The sequence below is a fragment of the Volvox carteri genome (assembly GCF_000143455.1).
Source record: "Volvox carteri f. nagariensis unplaced genomic scaffold VOLCAscaffold_30, whole genome shotgun sequence".
Lineage (NCBI taxonomy): Eukaryota > Viridiplantae > Chlorophyta > Chlorophyceae > Chlamydomonadales > Volvocaceae > Volvox > Volvox carteri.
Window position 1 is genome coordinate 1060775 of NW_003307573.1, and position 22247 is coordinate 1083021.

General features: G+C 50.9%; 2 protein-coding genes across 2 annotated transcripts in view; one reads left to right on the plus strand and one right to left on the minus strand.

The window, feature by feature from the left end:
- VOLCADRAFT_105585 (uncharacterized protein) overlaps positions 1 to 9941 on the plus strand; it is a gene marked incomplete at its 3' end in the record, with an annotated part of 22331 nt that extends 12390 nt beyond the window's left edge. The window contains exons 22-30 of the mRNA XM_002952481.1: positions 1135 to 1192; positions 2111 to 2230; positions 2561 to 2620; positions 3115 to 3260; positions 3673 to 4162; positions 5041 to 5205; positions 6175 to 6244; positions 7454 to 7705; positions 9844 to 9941. Coding sequence (XP_002952527.1) covers positions 1135 to 1192; positions 2111 to 2230; positions 2561 to 2620; positions 3115 to 3260; positions 3673 to 4162; positions 5041 to 5205; positions 6175 to 6244; positions 7454 to 7705; positions 9844 to 9941 — 1459 coding nt within the window. The remainder of the gene's footprint in view (positions 1 to 1134; positions 1193 to 2110; positions 2231 to 2560; positions 2621 to 3114; positions 3261 to 3672; positions 4163 to 5040; positions 5206 to 6174; positions 6245 to 7453; positions 7706 to 9843) is intronic.
- A 7582-nt stretch (positions 9942 to 17523) lies between these two features.
- On the minus strand, positions 17524 to 21735 carry VOLCADRAFT_105586 (uncharacterized protein). The gene is made up of 4 exons (XM_002952551.1): positions 21531 to 21735; positions 20682 to 21344; positions 19480 to 20012; positions 17524 to 17941 (listed from the first exon to the last, which is right to left on the minus strand). The coding sequence occupies exons 2-4, from the start codon at positions 21205 to 21207 to the stop codon at positions 17555 to 17557; spliced, it is 1446 nt and encodes a 481-aa protein (XP_002952597.1). The 5' UTR covers positions 21208 to 21344; positions 21531 to 21735; the 3' UTR covers positions 17524 to 17554.
- Between the last annotated feature and the right edge of the window lie 512 nt (positions 21736 to 22247).

Below are 22247 nucleotides of genomic sequence, written 5' to 3' on the forward strand. Positions count from 1 at the left end.
ANNNTAGGAGGCGGGAACGGGGGGGAGCGGGGGAGAGGGGGGGAGCGGGGTGGACGGGGTGGAGGGGGGAAAGGGAAAGTAAACAGGGAAGGTCCCGAGGGATGAATGAAGGGATTGTAACCCTCAGTGGCCACCGTCGTACAGTGTGCACGTCGTATGATGCGGTGGATGCGGCTTGCTGTCCTGGCGGGCATGTGTGTGTACGGTGGCGGTTTGTATTGGGGGGTGACGCCGAAGGGTATGGCCAAGGGAGGTACAGGAGTGTGTTCGTGTGTATGTGTTCGTACGACATACACTCTGAGGGCGGTATGGCAGTTGGAAAGGTAGCGGTCTGGGTTTGCCGTACCTCGCACGCACGTGCGTGGTGGTAGCACTGCCGTGGAAGCGCACCACCGGAAGTGCAGTAAACGGTTGCATGTAATGCCGTACACGTGATAGCCTGCGCAACGCGCAACAGAGAAGAAGCTAGTTGACATCGCCGTGCTAGGCGTGCGGTCCTCTGATTCAGGTTGTAGAGGCCGTGATAAGATCTCTTCGTTGGTTTCGTTGTTCGTTTCTCGTTTTAGTGCTATTAGGGCTATTTAGTTTGTTGCTTTCGCTGCGCCTGTCAGCCGAGAGGCCAAGTTGGGGTGGGGAGTTTGGGGGGCTAAATGTACGGCTAAATGTACGGATGCGAGATCCCCTGGCAGGTGCTGGGTCCCCCGCGGGGGCTGACACGAACCCCGTCCCGGCCCCGGCCAAATACCGGACCGTACAGGACATGAAGTCGCCTGCTGAGTCTATTTCCTAATTAGGCTTTTACATCGATGTTGCATCAGATCTTTTTCGGGTAATGATCAACGGAAAGAACGTTCAGCGAGCAGCAATTTGTGAATGAGATGAAATGAAAGCGGAGATGACATGCTCGCAGGCAGGCCGTATGTCCCACGGGACAACCACCATTGTGCCGTCGTGACATTATACACGCTCTTGTGCATTCCGGTACTATTCGCCACCACCACCACCGTTGCGACGGCGCTGTTCATGTTGAGCACGTACGTATGCATGTTCCTACATTTCGTACTTTTGCACATCCGTACTTGTGCTTGGCACTTACGTTGTGTGTCTCTACGCAACTAACTACGTACACGTCAGGATGTTCACCAAGTTGATGTTGGATTACCTGAACGAAGTGGCGTACCCGGCACAACAGGTGAGTGCGATGAGCGGGTTTTAGGGTTTTAGGGTTGGGAGGAAGAAGTGGGGGGGTGGGGAAAGGGGTTTGCAGGGAAAGGGGGATGCGAATTAAGGGGACTGGTGGTAAGTGGCGGGGATTGTGTGGGGGATGTTGGGGTTAGGGGTTGGCGGTTCCTCCTCCCCGGGTTCGTTTGCGCTGTTTCTTGTCCGTCGTCGTCCGCCTGGGCCCTCAAGTCACTATTGTCATACATCCCTCCCGCACCCACCTTCCCTCCCGTCCTTGACAATCATGATTATCTTTGTTCAGCGTCCAAACTCTTGCGGGTGCTTCTTATTGCCGCCTCCCCTTGCCGCCTCCCCTTGCCGCCTCCCCTTGCCGCCTCCCCTTGCCGCCGCCCCTTGCCGCCTCCCCTTGCCGCCTCCCCTTGCCGCCGCCCCTTGCCGCCGCCCCTTGCCGCCGCCCCTTGCCGCCCCTTGTCATTTCCGCCACTTGTTGTTTCGGGATGTCGCCGTTGCTACCAACCCCACTTCGCACAGGTAAGTCGTTGCCGGTACTAGAACTGCACTACACGGCCCCCCACTGGGCACTGCACTGCACCGCGGGAGTAGCGGGGACACCGCTTCTCAGCACACACATCTTGCACTCAAGTGTGGTGGTACTAGCGGCGAAATTTTCGCCGCAGAGACGATCCGTTTGCAAAGTTCCCTTTTACGAGGTTACTAGTGTACGAGTTGTACGACAAATTTTCGGCACATCCAGAGCCTTAGGCACAACGCTGGACATCATCGCGCTGAGGGCGACCAGTGACGAGTGCTGGCACATGGGCGCCTACAAATGTCGGTAGTAAAGTCCACGGTCACGTAATCCCTTTGAACTCTTTCATCAACATGTGGTCCAGGACCGCCCTCCCCATTGCCGTCCCCCCGCTAGCAGGCGGGTTTGGACTACAACCTCATCAACACTCAGTCGGGCTGGCAGCTACTGCTGAGCGGCTACAACCACAAGCTACCCGAGCTGCTAATGGAAGTGCTGGAGAGGCTGGCAGACTTCAAGGTGGACCCGGGGCTGGGGAGGGGAGGGGGGGTTGGGGAGGGGAGGGGGGGGCTGGGGAGGGGAGGGGGGGGTTGGGGAGGGGAGGGGGGGGCTGGGGAGGGAAGGGGGGGTTGGGGAGGGAAGGGGGGGTTGGGGAGGGGAGGGGGGGTTGGGGAGGGAAGGGGGGGTTGGGGAGGGGAGGGGGGGTTGGGGAGGGGTAGTGGACGGCCCTGCCAACCTGCCTACAAGACATGCTAGGTGCGGAGTCACTTTCCCAATGATGTCACCCGACTAAGGATACATCCGCCTTCCCACCTTCCTTCCTGCTCACGGGCCCATCTTGGGCGCCAGGTCCTCCCCGACCGCTTCGAGTTCGTACGGGAGGGGCTTGTACGGGAGTACGCCAACCAGGTGCTGATGGCGGGGGACGGGGGTGTTGAGAGGGTGTGGGGGCTGCGAGGTGGAGGTGGAGGGGGAGGGGGGTTTGAAAGGGAGGAGGTATGAGAAGACGCACACGACCGGGGCAGGCGGGGAGGTAGGCAGGTAGGCAGGACCGTCACGGGTCGTTAGGGGGATAATACGGAAGCACACAACCCCTGTGGGAGGTGCCCCTGGAGTGTGCAGGCTGCGGCTGAATGTAAGTTGCAGTGCAATTGGTAGCTGCAAGGGAGGGTAAGGAGAAGGGGGAGGTGTGTGTGTGTGTGTAGCTCCCCTACAAAGAGGAAAGGGGGAGCCCAGCCTGGAGCTGCTAAAGGTCCCCGCTTTTTGTCGTACCATAAAACTCTAAAACCCTGAAATTAATCCAGTCACTATGACGTCAACCGCCCGCGTCTGCTCCTCGAGTATCTCCACGTTTGTATGTGTCGTTGCACTTCCGCTTGTATGTATGTATGTCTGACGTACAGCTGCACAATCAGCCGTACTCCTGGGCTATGTACCGGGCGGAGATGCTGACGACAGCACGGCGCTGGCCCATTGAGTTGTACGGCGGTCAGGCAGCTGAAGTCACGGCGGATGAGCTGCAGTCCTTTGTGAAGCGGCTGTGCAGCAGGTATGTTTGTATGTTTGTGTGTTTGTGTGTTTGTTTGTTTGTGTGGGGGGGGTGTAAGAGGGGGATGTTAAGACAGCTCGGTGTTTCTTGTGTCGAGCTGGCCCCCCTTCCCCAAACTCTATCAGCTGTCGTTTGTACAGTACGGCAAACACACATTAGAAATGTACGTACCCGTGCCGCAGCAGTCAGTCTGCTTCCTGCGGTACACCTGTTGTTTCACGACTTCAGAAAAGTACCGATTTGTGGATGCATGTCAGCAGATTCCGCCGTGATACACGGCCTCCGGGGTGCAACGGTACCTAGCGGTGGTGTTTCTTCGGCCCTAAGCTGCTACGGTCGCTTCGCCCGCCACGCATGCCTACCTTGCTTGCCTTGTACGGCACTCGGTTGCTTGTACGGCACTCGGTTGCAGGTGTTTCGTGGAGGGTCTGGCGGCAGGGAATCTTAGGCAGCGGGAAGCGCTCCGTTGTGCGGGGCTGCTCCTGCAGTGCCTGAGGGACCGGTGCGGGGCGGCCCCGCTGCACCCCGCGGAGGTGGCCGAGCTCAGGATGCTGGAGATACCGCCAACACCACCACCGCCTCCGCGGCCGCAGCCGTCGGCATCATCGTCGTCGTCGTCGGGGGCGGCGGCGGCGTTAGAGGCGGGTGGTGAGGTAACGGCGGACAACGGCACAAGTGCGGCGCATGGAGTTGGCATCAGCGGGAGCGCTGCTGGCGGCAGTGTGGAGGGTGCGGGCAGCGGGCTTTCCATCGTTGCTGGTGGTGGTCACGAAGTTAATGGTGGTGGTGGTGGTGACGACGATGAGGAGGATGGTTACCCATCTGTCGGTGGTGGGTGGCTGTTCGCAGAGGATGTACCCAACGGATTGGACGAGAATTCGGCGGCCCTGGTCATGTACCAGGTATGTACGAATTTAAGTAAATATAACGCGAATTTTATATATTCACATGCGTAACGACATATCTGCGAGTATACAGTATATAAAATGAAATATTTTAATTGAACACCGGGTGAACAGCCCTGTAGTGATAATGGCAACTACCCGTCTGTAGGTGCACACACACAACCTCATATAAGCCGAGGGGCCGAGAGCTCGTCAACTTATAGACTAGGAGATCCAAACCCCGTGCGGAGTATTTCGACATATCTATGTGGATGGACGCATGCTCCGGCAGTTGCGGATGTCTGTTTGTGAATGTACTTTTTCGACAGACACCAAATATAAGCTGCAGCTGCAGCTGCATGCAAGTAAAAAATGTGTTCCAATCTTCCAGCGGTGCGGATGGGCCTGTGGGCAAAGTAATGCGCCGCGACATCCGTCGCGTGTTCAAATCTGCAAAGAAGGGAATGGGGAGTATTGCTTTCTGAGGTGGTGAGGCATGTTGGGTGTGTAGAGGTTGGATGTGTTCACGGTGGCGGCACGTAGTAAGAATTCCGATGCTAATCCGTAGCTCGTATATGTGCCGGGTTAAGGATAGATTTCCTTAACCTTCGCGGGGCCCATATATTCCATTTTCCACGTCCACTAGCAGTATGGACCTGCTGTCCGGGGCCGGGGGCTTTCGTGAGGTGGAAGAGTGGAGGACTCTCAGCTGCTGCTGGCAGCGCCCGCCACACCAGCGCAAGGCGGCAGCTCCGGACGAGGCCGCTTCACCTATCATCATATGTCACCCGGGGCCCGGTGGGGTGCTGGTGGTGGTGGTGGTGGAATTAGTGATGATGGTGGCGGTGCTGGTGACTAATTTTCTGCTGTACACACTTCCGCATTTCTTACCCTAGGTCGGTTTGGACGACCTGCGCCGCAACGCCCTTCGCGCTCTGTTGGTGCACCTCGCTAAGCGAGATGCCTTCAGTGAGTTGCGCACTCGGCAGCAGCTGGGCTACATCGTGTCGCTGCACGGCGGCTCGGAGCATGGAATGGGGTACGTGGAGATGCTGGTGCAGGTGAGGGGGTGGTATTGTGTACTTACGGTTTTACACGTATGTGTATGTATGTGTGTATGTATGTGTGTATGTATGTGTGTATGTATGTATATATGTATGTGTGTATGTATGTGTGTATGTATGCATGTATGTATGCATGTGTGGATGTATGTATATGTGCTGACAACTGCCCCTAATCCAGCGAACGACATCGAGTGGATTTTATTTTTTTACAGATTAGGAACACCCGGCCGGGTGATCCTTCCATGCACATCTGTGTGCGTGTGTGTGTAATTTAGGTTGTATGCTTGTTTACCCAGGGAGTGCGCCAGGGAGCCCGGTGAGCAGAGCTGTGGCGAAATAGCGAGCCGCCCACAGCGCGCGGTCCCTGATACCTGTGACACCGCCGCCGTACCCCGAATCGATACCCCGTCCCCAAAGTTTTCCGTTGGAGAGTTTTACAATAACCCAGCTCGCCGCGCGATTACTTTGTAGCTACATTGGTCTTTCCTCCTGCTTCATATACACACTTTGTTGTATGTTGTTGTACATGTAGTAGTAGCAGTTGTTGTACCTGGCGGCCAGGAAACCCTCTTCAGATGCTGGGATTGCACTACAACACACGTATAGAGTACAGTACAACACACACGTCATCAATGGATACGCGCTTAGATCTACCGCGTATATATATATTTGGTAGCGTGTGCTGTGTACTGTACATCAGCTACTACGGTACTGTACAAATGCCCATACATATGTACGTACGGCACCTGTACATACACGTATGTTGGCTTTTCCAGCTTTTCCCTGCTGTGTGCTTATATATTTGTGTTCGCATGTGGTTGGTTATAACGCCCTACTGCCCTGATGCTGCTGGTGCTTTGCCTCCCTTCCGATGGGACAATATTAATATGCGTTTCTGCTTCTTCCTCGTGGTTAACGCTGCAATAATGCTGCAACCTAACCAACCTAACCGCCTCACACCGCCAGTCAAACGCGTATGATGCCCAGGAGCTTTGCCGTCGCTTGGACAGCTTCATGCAATGGTTCCTTCAAACCGGTGCGTCTATGGACGCATCTCGTTATTATTATTAATACAATAGTCGTATTGTTGGATATGACTTTGTTATTACATAATGTTGGTCGTAGGATGAATATCTAAAGGGGTCAGCAAGTGGCTTGGGGCTTTGTGCTAACGAACTAACCGACTGAAGTTAAGTTATTAGTACTAAGCTCCTCCGCAATGGCTGGCGGTGCAGTACAGGCCAGCGGGCAAACTCCATGGCTCTATGTTCCCCCACTGAGCCGCGCCTGGTCGGCATGCTGTTGTCGATAGGAAAGGAAAGGGAAAGATTACTCCGGGACTGCCCACGAAGATTTAAGGGGGCTGGGAATGTAAAAGGTTGTGTAGAAGCTGGCCTCTTTAGCTCTTTAGATCCACGTGACGTCATGTGCCTCTCTTCGGCCTGGCCGTCTTAAGGTTGTTCAGGCGCAGAGTTTTCCCAGCGGTCAATTTCAGCCACAAATTCTGTCACGATGTTTGTGTGTAGAGGATCGCCATGCTTTTGACCTGGTCGTCCGCCACAGCACGTGTCATGTGTATTGTCGGGAGGTTGTAAGTGTTGACCCAAGGGTTAAAGACATGTACGAGGTCTCGATACCAATCGCAGTCAGCAAAGGCTGACTGTAACGCTTTATAATTAGTTTGTATGCATCGACTATATGTGTGCCGTACTATGTACAGATCCACCTCAGGAAGGGGTTGCCCTTATCCACCAGTAGTTTGATTTAAATCGCAGGTTCCGCCTGCTGCGGACTGCCAATATAGAGTATCACTCTTACTGTGGATGTACAACCGTGGGACACAATCTTCCAGCGGCACAATGTCACTTCTCACATACTCGAGCTCGCTGTGTCTGGGGCCGTATGACATATAGATTCCTGGTTTGCGGTGCCCCAGCAAAGCTGACACATCCAATCACGACTCACGAGAAAGTGGAAATACGTCACCGGGGCTCGCGATAAATTATGTTGACGCACATTTTACGTGCTGCTGCTGCCCTTTGAACAATCGTCACATACTCTTCTTCATTGCTCTGGTCGACCCGCAGGTAGGTACCTAGGTAGGTATACATGCTACATATGAATCTCTGCGGTCGAAATACCTGGCATATGTACTGTTAGTGCTAATGTGTGTATGTCTCTATGTTTGCCTGCCATTATTCAGGGCTGCCGGCAAAGTGTGGTATCACCCACACTCATGCCACAGCCCCGGCAGCACAACAGCTGCCTGAGTGTCCAGCTGGCTCCGGCTCCGGTCATCGTGAAGGAGCTGGCAAGATCGAGGGCGCCACAGCTTGGGAGTCATCTGAGCAGCAGCAGCAGCAGCAACAGGTGCATGGTGGAGGAAACACAACCATGGATGGTCCAGGGTCTACTCCAGGGGCGCCCACCAGGACAGAGTTTGAAATTGCAGTGGAGGAGCTGGCAAAGGCCAAGCTGGAGAAGCCGAAAAAGATGGGTGAGTGTTGTTGGGCCTGTATGTCTGCAGTAGCTGGTCACTGGAAAGGCCTCTAGCCGAGCTGCTTGAGAAGGCGCTCTAGAGTCTGTATGTTGTTACAGGGTGGTATAGCTTCACCAGCAGCCCCCTTTCCCGAGGCAGTTTCCCTGCTCTCCCCTGCGAGAGGGGCACCCTAATCCGTTCACCCCATCCGACTTCAGAATGTATTCGTAGCGTCTCATATGTGTTGGATGGTACACCGCGTGTGTGCACTATTGTATTGCTTCGGCTCAGCTTCTGCCTGGTGTATGGGCAGTAGCGGCCGCACTATGAGGGATGACCAGCTACTGGCCAGTTGCTAAGGGAAGGGCTAGTAGGAGTACCGGATGAACCAGTGGGTAACATTACTAGAAACCGGGGACTTGGTAATGGTTCATCCGGTACTCCGGTAGGTAGTAGGTCTCCGGACTGCCATAGTCGCGACTACTATGGACTATGGTGAGGTGGCACCAGTGCTGGTGGAGAGGTAGGAGGGGATGCCGGTGTCCCCCCATGTGGGCCAGGCAGCAAACCTAGCCTGGCCTTAAGGCATAGAGCACGGATTTCTTTGGTGCGGCCAGCATACTAGCTAGCGTAATGTGCAGAATGCCCCTAAGCGGGGGTGCCCCCAACCAGTTCAGATAGCGACATGCCTTGACACCGGAACTTCCATTTGGGAAAGTGCGTGATTCACTAAGGGTATCCAGGCACTCCCACCGGGCGTCAAGCCGACTAGCAGACTCTTAAAAGTATGCTTCCCACAAAAGCTCACCTAAAGGCACTTTTGGGATCACACTAGCTATAGCGCTGCTAGCTATCCCGCAGATGTCTATCTATAATTGCCCACTTACAGGGGCTGAGTGGTCTTATCCATACATCTCATCTGCCTGGTCGTCTAGGCTTAGGGTTTAAGGGGTTTTAGGGCTAGATAGGTTAACATTCTGATATTAACCCTGCCATCATAATATTGTTGATCTTGGATGTGCATATGCCGCATCAAGACAAACAAGAAAACGTGTGTGATTATTTCGCTAAATTGCACAACACTCTTGCCGATTAAGCAGCCCCTCGCAAAAACATGATGCATGGACGAGCGACCCGAATATAGCGTTCATACACATTTAGACAAAATGTGAAGGCCACGGCTGGCTGCGCAAAGGGCAGCCTTCAAAGGCCAAGAGGGCTGGGTGGCGTCGGCTAGACGCGTCCGCACGTCCCTTTGCATGCAGAAGTCCACAGAACAATTGAACTGCTGAAAAGCGCAAACAACATAAAAGGAATATAAAAATTCAAGAGCGTGCGAAATTTGCGGGGGTGGTGAAGCGGCTTGATTTAACACTGCCAAATTGCAAAGGCCACGGCGGGCCACACAAAGGGCAACCTTCAAGAGGCAGGAGGGCTGGGACGCTTATATGCGTGTGAAATTCGGGGGCGTGCGGTGACGGACGCCAGATTGGCTGCTGTGAGGACTGGCCAGCAAGTGGCCCGCTCCTGCGTAATGGCAGGACGTGAAATCGAGCGGGTGCATCCACATGTCTTTTGGCATGCAGGAGTCTACAGAACAATTGAACTGCTTAAAAGCGAATTGCAAAAATGCGAAAACAAAAAAAGGAATAGGACAAATAGAAAAGACAAACACCAACATAAAGGAAAGCTTGTGGTGATGTGGGAAGAAAGCGGCAAAATTTAAAAAAAAGGAAACTTTCAATGGAAAGTAAGGAGCTTGGCTTGCTGAGAGGGCCGGCAACGGGGCCTTCAAAAGCAGCGGGCATGGACAACGTACACCACATTGCCGGCAAGGGTGGAGCTGGCCTTCATCCGACCCGAGAGGAGCCCTGCAAGGTCGCGCGGTTCCTTGTATAATCACCAAGCGGCATTAAACCTGGGCACATGCAGCTTCGGTCGGTGCGGCAGGCTGATGATAGCAGTGCGCTGTTATCTAAATGTGCAACGGTTGCTGCATGTTCCTGGCGCGTCAGGTGTGTTTTGCAGCGCCGCCATACAGCGTGCGTTGCATTTCCTTAAGGTCTCAACTTGCATTCACCTCAGCGCCCGCTTGTTTTGGTGCCTAAAGACCTGCAGCTGCCTACATCCCCGCTGCTCACTGCACAACCTTGCAGTTGTGCCATGCACCCTAAGCGCACCGCAGTTCACCAAGCTTTGTGTCGTCCACAGTGTCGGGGCGCGATACATTTGCCCTTCTTCAACATGCATGTAAACGTTTATACACATGTAGAAGAAGGGCAAATGTATTTTAACGGATGTGATGTGTCACTACCGCGACTGTAAGGCCGCACCCTACAAAGGCGCAATAGCTGCAGCTGCAGCCAGCTGCTTCACCAGAAACACACGATGGTTGCTTATGATGCTTTCAATACAAAAATCTTCGATCATTAACCCGGCATAGCCCCAAACATTGTATGTTTAGGTATTATCTAAACGCTGTATTATATTACTGCGAGCCCCAGACCTGAGCGGGGGCAATGTAACGATGCCAGGCCAATCTGAGCATCCCAGGTTACACCTTTGCTGTGTTACAATTGCCATATCTATTGAACACATTTCTACGATTTATCACACTATATGGCACCATCCACCATTACCACACTGTACTATGCCATATGAACTCGGTATCCTGGTGATCCTGTCTTCTAGGATCTCTCCTCCATCCATTCACCCAAACATCCGCAGAGACAGAGGGTTGAGCAATCGCCAGCAATCCAGCGTGCAAATATCAATCCATCAACTGTAACCTCAACTCCACATCTAACCAGACATTGTCGGAGGTCACCCCAGGAAATGAACCCAGGACCTTAAACTTAATATGGTAGTACTAGTAGTGTTGACTGACCAGACCAGATCACCATGTGATACGAACGTCAATACTGACAGATGGTTAAATGTTTGCCGCACAATGTGCAGATTGTGCCAGCTGGCGTGCAAAGCTCGGTCCAACAACTGTGACCCCCAACTTCACATCTCAGCAGCTATCCATAATCACACGCTCCCGACAATATTAGAGGATTACCCAGAAGTCGAACCCAGGACCTTCAATCGCAAATTGCAGTTGTGGCTAAAAATTAGACCATGTGTAGCTTCATTTGTATAATTTTACGTGTATGTTCCTACTTTGTCAACTGCATGCATATGCACGTTTCTCGTCCCATACCTGCTTCATTGCCCAACCAGCTAGTTGTTTTAAATGTTTTGGATTTTGGATGTCTTTAGGTGACTTGGTCAATCGTTGGTGGTCAGAAGTGCACCATGGATGCTACTGCTTCGACCGTCAGGTGAGCCCATTTTCGGAGTATAAGTAAATTTAGTCATACATAAGCATTTATCAACCGATGGCCTGAAAGCAGTGGCACAGAGGCAGCGAACACGTCCACAATACAGATGTTGACAAGGCGGCTTTAGCTAGATACTTACTTCCATACTAAGTGCATATGAGCAGGGTGCTGTTGACGGTACACATCAAGCCAATATGCACTCTTTGCACACACCACCAGAGTGCGTGGTACATGGCATATGCTCATGTACATGCATGTACATGCATGAATTGCGAACACAATAGTGGGAGGTATGGGGAGGCAAGGGGAAACCCATAACCAACCTCTCCACATACACCCAATCCCATAATGTAGTTCAGGCAGACATGTATAATTTATTTCATTATACTATAACACAGCTCGACCTGCTGGGTGTTGGGTGGATAAACGTAGAACCCATGCTTTATAAATATTTATAAAATATTTAATTAATTAAACAGTACTTGATTGTTGTAAACCAGCAAGCTTTTTGCAAAGCATATGTAATTGATGGTGGGCAATGATATGCATACTGCTGCTTGAAGGAAGCGGAGGTGGCCGAGCTGCGCTCCCTGGCCCCAGAAGAGCTACTCATGTTTGCCCGAGACCTGTTGGCTGGGACGAAGGTGGTAACCCATGCAAATGCTACAAATGCTGTGAAGATGCATGGCTTTGGGCCCGTTTACCGAGATAATCCCGCTGCAGCTTCACAACCCATCAAGACTACAGGAAGGAAGGCATCAACACATTGCAGAAAGCTCACCGTGCAAGTAGGTCCTCAACCTGGGCTGCTGGGCTCTTGACGGCCCGCTGTGATGCGCAACTGGGTGCAGCTGAGGAAAAGTAGGGTTGCCTTAGCCAATGCATACGTATGAGTATACTGTATCTGTGTTTACTCGAATTCTGGTGTATGCTCCATTTGCTGACAATCCAAGCTTGTTTGCAAATGTACTCACTTCTTGGTGAGCAATGCATGTATTGCATTGTGCCTATTATGATAGAGATCCGCCTTTATATGTTTTGATCATCTGCAGATCGCACCCTCGTCTTATAGAATGGACGGTCCCTATCTAATCTACCAGGGCATGATCCTCAAAATGATATTATGGGCGTCTGGCTGGGGAATGTCTTCATGTGAGGCCTAAGACAGTCTCAAATCTGTGTATCCATGCATGGTTGTCATCTGTCTGGACAGCTCGTGAACATGTGCTCCTTTCCCGGCGTGTATGGAAAATGTTTTACCCTACCCTTTAGATACGTGGAAAAGGTGAGGCTTCTCGTGCTGCTACACAACCACAAATGGAGGCACTGCAGCAATCATCAGCACCAGGTATGGAAAAAGGCGACAGCACGAGTCGTGCCCCAAGTGGATATCGTCATTATTTTCATATCTCTGGCAAGGACCTCTTTTCTTGGAAGCAGAGCTGCACTTTGCTCCCAACCGTGTGTGCCTTGTGGGCAACAAGGCATGCTGCGGCAGGCAAAGGCCCTGTACTGTCTAGTGTAGCAGAGGAGCAGTTTGAGAAGACGGGATGAGGCAGGATTTTAAGGATTGTGTAGCTGATGATGTTGGACTCATTGCTAATAATGGAGAGCTGGCCAGGTTGTTCTGGATTTGCTCAAATAGAACTGATTTGCGTCGCAAGGAATGGTGCACGTGCTGTGTAAAATAATACAGGGTTGTCCAAGTAATACAGTTTCAAGATACATGCATCTGGAATGAGAAATGCATGTGGCATATGTGTGTGTTACTTGCTCGTAGCTGCTAGACAGAAGCAAGCTCTGACGTGAGCATTTGCCCATTATTACTGGTTGCTTGAGTTTCTAGGCTGAGGTATCCTGGTGCTGGTAGCCCTTCATTCATACCCCCATGCGCGTTTAGATGTCCAGCCAGACGTGTACCCGTCAGACTGCAAGCAACCAGGAATTCACATGGCGAAATATAAGCATTGGATGGGTCTGGCGGCCGAACAAGCGGGCAGGAAGGATGTGCGCCCGCATATCACAATGTTTATCCATTTTCAGCGAATCACAAGCTTATGCAGTTTAGGCTTTGCTGTTGGGCATTGGCAGCTAACAGAGCTCTAGCGTGTAAGGGACGGCGTTATATACCTAGGGAGGAGCGAGTATGCCCTTGCTGCATCACTGATAGCCATATCGAGGATGAGAAGCACATTTTGCTGGGCTGTCCGGTGTATGGCAAAATCAGATCTGATATGGATTTCCCACGCTTCGAGCACATGAAGGACGCTATGAAGTGGGAACCTGAACGCCTGGCAAGGATGCTGGAACGTATATGGTCCCACCGCAACTCTATCGTTCCCTTTGGTCGTTAGTATCCTCATCACTTTTTCATTTGAAGTGCGAGGTAGGATGGTGCTTATAGGCGATCTGGCAGCCCTTGAGCCCTCGGCTCATATTAGGGTGGTTTGCAGGTACGGGGAACACACCCACGACCATGTAACAACAACAACAAAATACCCCCTTCGGCCTTTGCTAATATTGATCCCATCATCCTTCATCTGCCCCTCCTGCACATGGGAACCTCGCTTTCCCGCAACATGCCGTGGAACCCGCCGTGAAGCCCGGCGGCGCCGGGTTGCATGCAGCTGCAGATATGCATGCAGCTGCAATGCGTTGTGGCAATGCGTTGTGGCCCGGGAACATGATCATGATGCTGTATGTCGAGCTCGCTCACAGGGCTACTCCTTTATAAAGTAATTCAATGTTATGTGGACTTGTAATGGTTTAATTCTTGAAAGTGACGCTAAATAAGGCTACAAAGCCTCATAGCACAGGAAAAGTAAAGAACATGCCTCCGGTGTCCTTTTAGCACCAAAGAGCCTCTCATGGACCGGCTTCCCTATTGGGTTCCTGGAATTTAGCCAGCCATTGACCAGGCTGTGACATCCCGCCGTGGCGACATTGGAGGCAACCGCTTGGCCATATGGCATCGAAGTCCTCTAATTCTGCTGTCACAACTGTGGGCCATTGTAACAGCCGTCTCTTACCTTAGTTGTTTGAGCGGAAGAGGAGGGTCTCGTCCACGATTGACGACCCAGCGATAGGCGCTAGAACAGATACGGGAAGTCGGAATTCGAAGACATACGTTGAGCGGAGTCTCGAACATATGTTGGGATGCATCCGAACACTGGTTTTGTGATACGAAAAGTGTCTGGCCGAAGCACTTCACCTGGGTGGCTTAAATGCGGCCCACCTGCCGCCATCTCCATTAATATTCCTGGAGTCTTGGTGTCGTACGCTAGGTTGTGATAGCGCAACAGAAAGTGAGTTCGTACAGTTAACGAGTATGGTTCGTAACTACGGGACCGTACCGTTACTGTGATTTAGCTTTAATAGGTAAATGTAGCTTGCTACATCCCTCCCCCTCAGAAGCGAACCGTCCCGGGAGCGTCACCTTTCCTTGCGAGCAGGTGCTTTCCGTTTCGGTTGTTCTGGGGTGCTGTTCCGGGGTGCTACCGAAGGGGAGGTGGTGAGGACCATTTTCCTGTTTGGTGTAGGTTGCCCCGATTTTGCCGCCAACCGTCGTTCATAGTCGTCAATAGCTTCGGCCAGGGGAACGGACTGACGCAGGGAATCTTCCGGTTCATAGGTGTTATGACTGGAGTCATAGCCTTCCCATTTAACCAGATATTCTCGACGTGTTTTGCCGGTTCCACCTCGGATTTTCACATCACGATGGTCAAGTAGTGCCTCGACCATGTAATATGGCTCTTCATCAATTATGAACGGGGGCGGCGGTTGTCGTGTTCCATCGTCCTTGAATGGTTTGAGCAAGGATACGTGGAAGACCGCATGGAGTCGGGAAGTCGCGGGTAATCCCAATTTGACCGCGTTCTCTCCGACTCGAGCGACAACCTTATATGGCCCGATAAACTTAGGCAATAATTTCTTTGCTCCAGGAGATTTCAACTGGATGTTGCGGGTGCTGAGCAGCACGGAGTCCCCAACCTCAAAACGCACCGCACACCGATGCTTGTCGACGACAATGCACTGGCGGGATTGCGCAGCCTTAAGACACTGTTTTGCGTTTTCAATACGTTTGCGCATGACCTTGGGATAGAGGTCAGCGGCAGGCACTTTGGTTTTCAGGTGCAAGTCAACCGGCACATGTGGCTGCTTGATACCATTAAGGCTCAACGGGGTGGCACCCGTTGAGCTCTGCCTCGAGTTATTAATAGCGAACTCGATGAGTGGCAGGTGTTCGTCCCAATCATCCTGAGTGGGCGAAATATAGTGCCTCAGTGTATCTTCCAGTAAGCGATTCATTCGCTCGGTTTGACCATCAGTCTGCAGATGGTAGGCTGTGCTCATATAGAGGTGGGTGCCTAGCAGGCGAAATGTTTCCTTCCAAAAGTTGCTTGTGAAGCGTGTGTCCTGGTCAGACACAATATTCTGTGGAAGGCCGTGCTGTTTGAAAATCGTAGCCACAAAGAGGCGGGCTAGATCTTCCGCACCGACGGATGTGCCACATCCACAACCAGTGGTTGTGGGAGCGAAGTGCGTCATCTTGCTCAGGCGGTCCACGAACACTACTATCGCGTCATGCCCATTGCGGGTTGTGGGTAGCTGTGTGACCAAATCCATTGACACACTATTCCAAACGTTATCTGGAATGGGAAGGGGCTGCAGCAGTCCGCCTGGCTTTTGATTCGAAGCCTTATTGCGCTGACAAGAAGGGCAGGTACTAACGTAGGCCTTCACGTTAGTATCCAACCCGGGCCACCAAAAATGTTTCGCGATCGCTTTTTTGGTGCGGTCCATGCCGCGGTGGCCAGCGTAAGGAACATCGTGATTTTCGTGGATGATGTCCTTTCGCAAGTCAAGCACATCCGGAACGTACAACTGGGAACCGTAATACCAGAAGCCGTCTTTCCGTTTAAGCTGCAGTTTTGCTACCGAGCTCTTCTTCAGCATGGGATCGCCGTCGTACCCGCTTAGGATTCGGCGCCCAATATCGCTGCCAATCAGCGATGCCGTAAGCACGTTCAGCACCACGTCGTGAACCCGACTGAGAGGGTCAGCAACGTTGATTCGTCCGGGTCGGTACTCCCATTTAAAGTCGAAACGTGAGAGGCGTTCTAACCAACGAGCTTGTCATCGAGAGAGTTTATCGGCGCTTTGCTGATCTTGCAAATAGACCAGCGGTTGGTGATCGCGATCACCGATCGGTGACTAAAGTGACATCCGATGCACCCTGGAGGTAACAGCGCCACTCTTCAAGTGCTAGGACAGTTCCTAAACACTCTTGGTCCGTGGTCGTGTAGTTGTACTCAGCTCTGCTTGTGTACGCGACTGGGCGGTCGTTCTGTAAAAGTACGGCGCCCGTGCCGTGTAACGACGCATCGGACCAGACAGTGAAGGGTTTGTCTAGTTCAGGGAGTTTTAATACTGGTGCGTTGGTTAAGGCAGACTTCACGCCCTCGAAGGAGCCTTGACAGTTCTTCGTCCAGTGGTGGGGCACCTTCGCACTGGTGAGTGACGTGAGGGGGGCCACGAGAGAAGAATATCCTTGGATAAATCTTCAAAAACAATTGGCTAAGCCAAGGAACGAACGCAGCTTTTGCAAGTCTGTCGGTATAGGCCATTCTTTAATGGTTTTGACCTTACGCTAGCGCTCGTCCACCTTCAGCCCATCTCGGCTGACGACGTGACCCAGGAAATGCAGCTCGGTCTGGTTGAACTGGCATTTCGACATTTTTGCCTTAAATTGGTGCTCTCTTAGCAAGGACAACACGGTACGGATGTGTTGTTCATGCTCGGCGGGGGTCTTACTGAAGACCAAAATATCGTCCAAGTACACTAGCACGAATTTGCCAATGTACGCAGCAAATATACGGTTCATTACTGCTTGGAACGTTGCAGGAGCATTGGTTAGTCCAAAGCACAGGACTTTAAATTGATACTGGCCGAGCCCCGGTGCTATGAAGGGCAATCCTACAGGTCGGGGGCCCCCTGGGTGCTTCACGCTGGGGCCCCGCCCCAAAAAAGGAATCTTCACCAGTTTAAATGTGGGGGAGTAGTGACACAACTCAAATGCTAGCACCTATTCAGATGCCTAATTCTCCATACTTTACATTCTTCTTTGTGTGGCTAGCAAGTTGTAGTATCCTGGGTATCACGGGATCTGACATCCACCGATCGGTGTTTTTATGAAAAAGACGTGATACAACACAAGTGGGCTGTGTGGCTTTCCAAATTGATTAATTAAATAAAACAAACGGTTTGCTTTCTTGCATTGGGCCTACAGTGCAAACTGCCCGCACAAAGCTAGCTGTTGGTATAGAAACGTACAGGCAATTGTCGAAGTGCCAGCATAAAACTTTCCCTGACCTTGGAGCAGGAGAGAGGGTAAAGTGCGGGGAAGTGGGCCGGCAGCCCCACGACTCTGCACATACCCCCAAACCACTAACTGGCCACTGATATGCAATCATGACAGGGATGAGCGGGAGCCGAGACATCCAAAAGCATGATGTATGTACAATTACTTCAGCATTTGTTATTACAGGCCAAGGTTGCTCAGGAAAGCCTTGGTGAAGCCTAGGGTGCCAGCCTTGCCATACGAGTTGCATGTAGCAGATGCGGCACCCGGTGAACAGTCAACATCACGGTCAAGGGACCAAAAGTGTACACCTCCAATGCCATATTGCTTCACAAAGGATGAAACTGTGGTAACGTCAGCAAGCGTGAAAGTCTGCCCAGGACTGTCATTGCCGCCAATCATTGGTGTCAATTCAATGCTCGAGTATGGTACGCCCCAGTAGCTGTTCAGGGCTTTGGCTGCATTAATAGCGGACTGTCCCATATTACATACACCGTTGGTGAACACCGTGCAGGCACCACCATAGTCCATGACCATGAGGTTGATGTAGATGCTGTTCCAGCCCATCTGCATACACGAATGCAAAGCAGAAGATGGAAGCAATTTCACCAGGAAATGTGGTGAATAATCAGTGGATGTTAAGTATGGCTCACACTGCACATATTCTATTACATGCGTCATTGCAAGAAACAATGTTTGCTCTCCATATCTGATCCTTGATTATGTATGAAAGCACTAGCTGGTTGATTGGTTTTACGTTTGATGCCCCTCACTTCATGGTCGTACAGGTTCTGCATACACAACAGCATGAGCTGGTACTGTGTACCAGCTACTACATTCCCCCCCCTTTGAAGGGATCGGTCTCGGGCCCTTTCGGTCACATATACCACCAGCCTGTGCCTACCTTCGCCTACCCTCGGGCAGTGGGTGACCAGTCCACGTCACAACATGTATCGCATTCACATGCACCTAGCAGTCTTAAGGTTTTCCAGGCACAGAGACAGTCCAGTCGGTTCAGCTACATTTTTATATTAGTGATAATCGCTCACTGATATTCCACCAAGCGTGATTGGTGGGGCCTGAACCGACGACTTCAGGATCGTAACTTTTCACGAGGTCTCGATACCAAATGTAGTTTCTGGCCGCTGAAAAGGCCTCTCGAGATGCTGGTGGTCGCGCTTAGCGTGTATTTGTATAGCCGTACTGTGTACCAGCTACTACAGTTGTTTCATCCTGCATAGGCTTTATTAGTATAATTATACTAATCCTGTTAATAATTAAAAAACTAAAAAATATTGCTGATTACCAACGTACATATGTACTAACCCCATATGTAGCAGCTAGCACACAGCACTGCACATGTAACAATTACAAATACGTGTGAAATGCATCTCGAAAGAGCCTTTTTCAGCGGCCAGCTACTACACCATGGACATATGTGTGTCGCACAGGATGGTCCTGTGCTGGCATGTGACAGATGCATGTTGAGTAAAATCACTACAAACACACGTGTGTGCACATTTAGCAGCAGCACAATATTAATATAGTTATATTAATCCTATCATATGGCTGGATATGATTAATAGAGTCGTATGCATACGACTCTACACGTGTGTGCATGCAGCCACTCATGGATAGGCAGGTATCTCTGTTTATATGTCGTACGACATATAAACAGAGACTCAAACATGGCTTGCATTTGCAACTAGTTGCAAGTAAAACAGTACTGTTTTCTTATTCAAGATGGTCCCGCCTGGATTAATGGGTCAGGTCCGTTCATGGGTAGTCAGTCCCCCATATATAGCCATGTATATGATCATATATATTCATGAATGGCCATTCACTATGATCATAGTGCTCCACCCCCAAATTCAGGTTCGAACCTTCTACTTCGGATTCGAAGCTCTACCCCTGAACTAAATAAGAATTATGGTGTTGTATCCCGCATCATTCCTGGGATTCAGACCGTTTCCTACTACTATTGTAGTGGCTTATAAGGACACTATTAGTAATAATTATTTCCTACTACAATATTAATTACAATGGCTTATGCAAATAATGCGAGCATGGTCTCTGTTGAAGCCATGATATAGAGACGCACACACCTGTGCATTTTTGAGTGCATTCAGGACTGATGTGCCCAGCGTGTTGAGCTGATTGCCAGTGGCTCCCCCTAGTGTTGCAATCGTGAAGCTGTATCTCAGGTGTCCGAAACCGCCTGCACGTGCTGCCTTCACACCCTGAACCAGATCTGCAATGTCGGATTGTGGCTGGTTGGCTTCAATGTCGAAGTCGACGCCGATTAAGGCATTTGAGTTATATTTTTTAAGGAAGTTGATAAAGGCTGTGCCCGTGCTGCACCTGAAAGCGCCAGCTGCACCACCAGTGGATATTATGTACTGCTTGCCAGCATTTACGAATGCATTGACGTTTGCAGCTATCAGGCTAGCTGGGGTCACGCCAGCCCAGTTCTCACTGCCACAGTCCCCCGTGGCAAAGGCCCAGGTCAGCACACGCAGATTGGATGGCATGATACTGATGACTGACTGCCGGGAGCCCGTGATCATGGTCGATATGACATTGGTGTTCCAGTCCATGTTGATTGTGATATCCTTATATGGGCTGAACACGAGGCTGCCTGCTGTAGCACACGCAATGTATTAAGTGAAAGATGGTCAATGTCATGATGCATCACCCCATATGGGGATAGTATGTGTTATGAGCATTCCGTTAAATACGGTAATGACTAACATATTCTTATTATTGTTACTTGTAACGCATAGGCGGAACAACTCCTGCCGTACTATCGTACATCGTACTCCAACAAGAGTATATCCTTACTTTGGTTAGTTCCGTCTAACGGACATTTGGTTGTCAAGAACCAACTAGCCACTAAACTCGTATAATCGCTTCCGTTCCCTTTAAAATCGTATCTCGTATGTACTCTCCTCGTTACAGTATGTCTTTGCATATGTAATTGACATGGAATTGTACAATGAACAAACACCAGCTGGTCACTGCCAATTATATATTATATATATAATATATAATATAATATTATATAATATATGTGTATATATACATATATCCGACAGGTTCCACATAATGCTGACTTTAAAGTCGGACTCGGAAACATCGCCGACTTTAAATTCGGAATCGGAAACGTCACCAAATTAATTTTTGGAGAAGTCAGCCCCGGGTGAGAAGGATGAGGGTGCCCCGAAACATCGTGTAGGAGCTGCTAGGCTAGTGACCACGGGTGAAGCTTGACCATGCTGCTTCACAAAATCATACACATTGATCATACCGTTTGGGTTAGGCGGTGGTGGCTTAAAGCTGCTTGTGGGTGACGGAGATGGCGGCTTCATTGTATTGGCAGGGGAAGGAAGTGGCGGTTTCTTCACATTTGAAGGGGATGGAGGTGGCGGTTTGATCAGGTTGGAAGGGGAGGGAGGAGGCGGATTTTTGGCAACTGTAGGTGGTTGTGAGGCGGGACTGCCGCCGCCTCCACATTGGAAACTGCTGGGCCAATCACATGTATTGATGATGCTGTTAAACAGTGTTCCTGGAGAACAGCTCTGGATATATGTTATGCCATTGGCGCAGTTTATAAATGTAGAGCAGGTGCTGTCACAAGGATTGGCGTAGAGGCCTGGGTTCTTGCCAGCACAGAAATCCGTGCATGTAGCTTGCAAGTGCCGCTGCTGTTGGAAGGTGCCGCCGGAAGCTGCAGCAAAAGTCTCAGAGGCGGCGGTGGGAGCATTAAGACTGCTGGCCGACATGACTGCCAAAGCAGTCATGATCAAGATCAGCCGGATGCCAGTGGAAAGCATTTTAACTTTGCTGTGATGTTGGCACCGCTGTGAAGTTACTCAAGGCAGCATTGACCTCGCCGATCGACGCACGAGTTCAGTTGGTTATTGGAGCTAGCGGCACGAGACAAACAGTGCTCAGGTAGCGGCAGAAGTCCCTGCAATGCGATGAAATAGGTGTGAGGCCGGAGAGGAGAGCGAGTGTTTTAAGGAGTGAGCGGACGAAGAGCTGTGGTCATGCGTTACTATTACTACATATAAGAACAAATGAAAAGACAAGATAATAAACCTGTTTTGGAACTGAGGATTCGTTCACTTGCCAAGTTCCGTTGCCGCGTACCGACCTTGCTCACGAAGCCCAAGGCCGCGGCATTTGTAGCGATGTTACTCAAGGTCACCGCAAATAAATGTACGTTTGGAGAAAATCTATCCACACTTTTATGCGATACGCATGAAGGTAGTCGTACTCCACTTAGCTCTTCGTGGAGCATAATCGGCTGGTGTTGCGAATTATTGAAATTATGTTTTAACCTGCTAGCTATAGAGACAGATAAAACGGTTACAAATTAGAAGTACTCATTATAGAAAGCAGAGCCCATTTTCGGTAAAACTGTTACAGCAGGAGCAGGTGCTATGATTCAGCTTCCTAGAAACTGGGGTGAGCGAGCTTCATTACTGCTTCCCAACAGGTAATCAGCAGTTTCATCACGTAACTGTGCTAATTCTTCTGAAAGGTGTCCCGCAGCCCTGCAAGTTTGTAGCAGCTAGGATCAGTTGTCCTCATTATTGTGACAGATTCACACCCCCTGTCCACATAATCGGTTCCAAATATAGCACCGTAAAGCCCGTTGGCGACTTCGGTTCTAGCGTAACAGGAGTAGCTGAAACGTTCAGCGTCGCTACCGAAGATTTTGTAGATTTTCATCACAAGATATTACATTTGGGGGCGGGGCCCCAGCGCGAAGCGCCCGTGGCCGTGTGTAACTGACCAAACATAATATCTCGCCCGGCTGAAACGCGTTACTGGTAATATATTGCATTCTCTATTGCATGGTATCTCG